At 51.1% G+C, this 4,112-nt stretch overlaps 1 protein-coding gene across 1 annotated transcript in view; it reads right to left on the bottom strand.

Moving 5' to 3' along the window:
* Positions 1-3,894, bottom strand: part of LOC308338601 (epididymis-specific alpha-mannosidase-like) — a gene marked incomplete at both ends in the record, with an annotated part of 41,609 nt that extends 37,715 nt beyond the window's left edge. The window contains 2 exons of the mRNA XM_080796828.1: positions 1,650-1,796; positions 3,757-3,894. Of these exons, the coding sequence (XP_080652954.1) occupies positions 1,650-1,796; positions 3,757-3,894 (285 nt within the window). The remainder of the gene's footprint in view (positions 1-1,649; positions 1,797-3,756) is intronic.
* Between the last annotated feature and the right edge of the window lie 218 nt (positions 3,895-4,112).

Raw genomic sequence — 4,112 nt, 5'->3', positions numbered from 1 at the left:
TTAGCATCTGTATTTGAGAACTTTCTTGTTTCTTAAGAAAGGCCTGTAGTGTTATATACCCCCCTCTTAGGACCGCCTTTGTTGCATCTCAAAGTTTTTGTTTTTCTTTTTGTTTCTAAATATTTTATTTATTTATTTGACAGAGAGAGAGGAAGAGAGAGAGAGAGAGAGCAAGAGAGAGGATATACAAACGGAGGTACTGGGAGAGGGAGAAGCAGACTTCCCACAGAGGAGGGAGTCTGATGTGGGGCTCTGTCTCAGGACCCTGGGATCATGACCTGAGTCAAAGGCAGATGCTTAATGTCTGAGCCTCCCAGGTGCTCTGCATCTCAAAGGTTTTGAACAGTTGTGTTTTCATTTTCATTTGTTTCCATGAATTTTTAAAAATTCTTCTTTAATTTCTTGGTTGACCCATTCATTCTTTGCTAGGATGCTCTTTACCCTCCATGTTTTTTAATTCTTTCCTTCTCCTCTCCATCTCCCCATGTCCTCCATGTTATTCCTTATGCTCCACAAATAAGCAAAACCATATGATAATTGACTATCTCTGCTTGACTTACTTCACTCAGCATAATCTCTTCCAGTCCCGTCCATGTTGATACAAAAGTTGGGTATTCTTTCAAAATTTCCTCCTGTGAGTGAATTCCTGTTTCAAAGTATTGTAGTCTGAAAATTAACAGGAAATGATTCCATTTTTTTGGTACCAGTTGAGACCAGATTTGTGACCCTGTATGTGATCTATTCTAGAGATTGTTCCAGGTGCAGTTCAGAAGAATGTGTATTCTCTTGCTTTAGGATGGAAGTCTCTGAATGTATCTGTGAAGTTCATCGGATTGAGTGAGTCATTCAAGGACCTTGTTTCCTTGCTAATCTTAGATGATCTGTCCATTGTAGTGAGGGAGTGTTCAAGTTGCCTACGATTACAGTATTATTATCTATGTGTTTCCTTAATTTTATGTGTTTCCCCTCAGGTGGGATCCGGTGACCTCTTCTCTTTACCTTCTCACTTTGCCACTTGGGCAGTCTCTCACCTCCCTGTCCCTCATGTTCAGTGACTGTGCTGAAGGAAGGAGAATGTCAGGGAGAGGACCATGTCCATAGTGTCCTCCAAGGTGCCCATGTCCCGCATTCATCAGAACCCAGCAGATCTGAGGAAGGGGAGGTCACTCCCATTTGCACAGGCAGGACCTGCAGCTCACAGAATGCACCCCTGCCTGAGGTTGAACTGAGTTCCAGGCTGTCCCCCATGAAGACCTGCTTCCCAGGACCTCTCTGAACCTGTGCCCCGTGATGTCTTTTGCGGCCCACTTTAAATGCAGGCAATGGAGCACCCTAGGCAGGGTGGTCAGCTACGAGCCACGGGCCCATGCAGATGGTAGGTGAAGCAGGAGGTGGGGGTCTGAAGAGACTCCATTCCACACCTAGTGAGTGCAGGGCTGACTTGTTAGAGCACCATTTCACACCAACAGCTACAAAGGCAGATAAAACTAAATCCTTCCTTTGGGCTGGGCTGAGCACAAACCTGAGCTAAACAAGTCATGTGAAGTGCCCAGTGCACCTGGTCTGGGAGCTTCAGGCCACACATCCTTGGACAAGGGGCTTCCCCCTGCCTCGGTATACCTCCCAGAGGCCCTTGCAGACCGCAGTACCTGGCGTTTCTGCCTGTCCGAGGCAATGCCATCCCACCACAGCCGGAAGTATTCCTGCTCCACAGCAATGAAGCGGCGATGTTTCTGGAGCATGAGCTCCTGCACCACGGAGGTGTAGACGTTGGCCGCATAGGCCCACGGGCTTTCCTGTGGAGGGGACACCCATCACACCAGCACCCGTGGAGGCTCCCAGAGGCTTGGCCCCAAGGATCCAGTACTAAAATCCCAGTGGCACAGGATCCCTGGGCCCCACCACTCCCTGTGGGTTTCTGCCCTGGGCTTTTCCTCTCTTCTTCCTGTACCACCCCGACAGAGACACACAGGGACAGCTCTGTGCTGGACACACAGTGCCAGCTGGCCCTGAGACAGTGACATTGCTCTCCTGCCTCTGATGAGATCCTGCTGTTCTAGGGAGAGAGGTAGTGTTCCAGACCATGACACAGGATGTGCCCAGGGGCCAGGGACGCCTTCCCTGAGGGGGCACGGTAGCTGGCCCTGATGTTCTAGACCATGACATACGACATGCCCAGGGGACAGGGACAGCTTCCATGAAGGGCATGATAGCTGACCCAAGGGTACAGTAGGGAGGCAGCCAGTGAAGCCACAGGGTGACAGGAAGGAGGTCCAGGGACCCCACGGGGCCCATCTGGGCTGAAATGAAGGGAGCTGATGATGAGATCTGAAGCTGAGAGGAGCTGCCACCAGCCCCCTGGATTGTCATGGGCATCTGCTGACCTGCCTCTCCCAGGCTGGAGGCTCCACAGGACCAGACGTGGGTGTTTCCCATGTATCTCCAGGCTGATACATGGCGTTGCCCAGAGTGGTTGCTTAATGAAATGCAAAGATCCCTGGCCAGGGAGGCCTCAAAAAGAGAGATCATTCCTGGGTTCCCTTAGGCAAGTCACCAACCCTCGCTGGGCCTGTTTCCTCTTCTATAACTGAGGGCAATAAACATGCTTCCCCACTGTTAAGCCATCTCCACAGGCAGCAGAGTGTCCCCGGAGAGGCTGCCCAGTGCATACCAGGACTGGACTCCTCTGCCCCCACCTCCTCCTGCTCAGATCCTCTTGCTGCTTCCCTCTCCCACTGAAGCCCAGCTGCCTCTCAGTAACATCTGCGGAAAAGTTACTGTATCCCTAATCCCAGAGAGTGTTTGTTCTCTTCTGGGTTTCCTTCCTGTTCCCACAAAAGAGCTGGAGGTGGCCTGGGTGACAATATGCCGTCACCTGACCCAGGAACTTGAGCAAATCTTAGTCTCTTCCTGCTCCTTTTCCTGCATTCGTTCCTTCTTGCATGCATTCATTCCTGTACTTCTTCATAACTACATTCATTCATTCCTGTGTTCATTCATTCATTCATTTGAACATTTATTCATTTATTTGATCATTCATTCCTGCATTCATTCATTCATTCCTGCATATTCATTTGAATTCATTCATTCCTGCATTCATTCATTCCTGCATTCATTCACTCAATCAGCAATAGCTGGTGCACCTCTTCTGTCTATCAAGGTGGTGAAACCATGCCAAGAAATATAACGTATGAAGCCCTTGGCCTGTGAAGCTAGCCTTCTGGTGGGGACAAGGGACTGACACCAAGCCCCCTACCAAATGTGCACGGAAAGGAGGAGGGGAAGAAAATAGGGGTACACATAGGGATGCCAGGAAGGCCCCACCAGAAAGTGTCTTTTGTGGAGCCACACACAGGGTTGGGGGGGACTAGGCGTATTGGAGGAAGGCCCTCTGGGCAGAAGGAGCAGTCCATGCAAAGGGTCTGAGGCCTGTGCCATCCTACAGAAGGGGGACATGGGGCTCAGAAAGGGAACAGAGCCCACCCAAGGTGCCCCAGTCATGGACTGTGACCATGGCCTGAGTCAGGCCCATGTCTTTTCACCTGACTATCCCTAGCATGGATGGGGAAACTGAGGCCAGAGACTGGAGCCAAGCACCCCAAGTGAGCCTCCCTGGTCTCCAGCGAGTTAGGTCATAACCCAGGCTGCTCCCTTGAGGATGTCAGCCAACACCAAACATCAAACCCACCCTGGGATCTGGCAGAGAAAAGGAAGCTGAGCTCCAGGGGTTCTGGGGGATGGTGAACGGGCACCTACCTGCACAGTGTGGATCCAGCCCACATCCATGTGACTGTGGGGAACCACAAAGACCCTGATGGGCTTCATGGGCTGGGCCACCAGGAACCGCAGCAGTACCAGCTGTGTGAGCATGGGAAGCCAGCCGGGTGGCCACATCCCAGTGGCAACTGGTCCCCTAGCAGACAACACCGCTCCTGACCCATGGGGAGGCAAGGACAGGAGCAGGAGGAGCAGTACTCACAGCAGTATTGTCACCTGAGCCAGAAGAGGGGGTGGCCCGTGGACATCACCATTCTGTGCTCCGCCCCCATCACTAGTGTCTGGGCATTGATGTCAATTTTTTAAAATTTATTTTATTTAAATTCAATTATTTA

The sequence above is a fragment of the Martes martes genome (assembly GCF_963455335.1).
Source record: "Martes martes genome assembly, chromosome: 2".
In the NCBI taxonomy this organism is placed as follows: domain Eukaryota; kingdom Metazoa; phylum Chordata; class Mammalia; order Carnivora; family Mustelidae; genus Martes; species Martes martes.
This window is presented reverse-complemented; position numbering and strand designations above follow the sequence as displayed.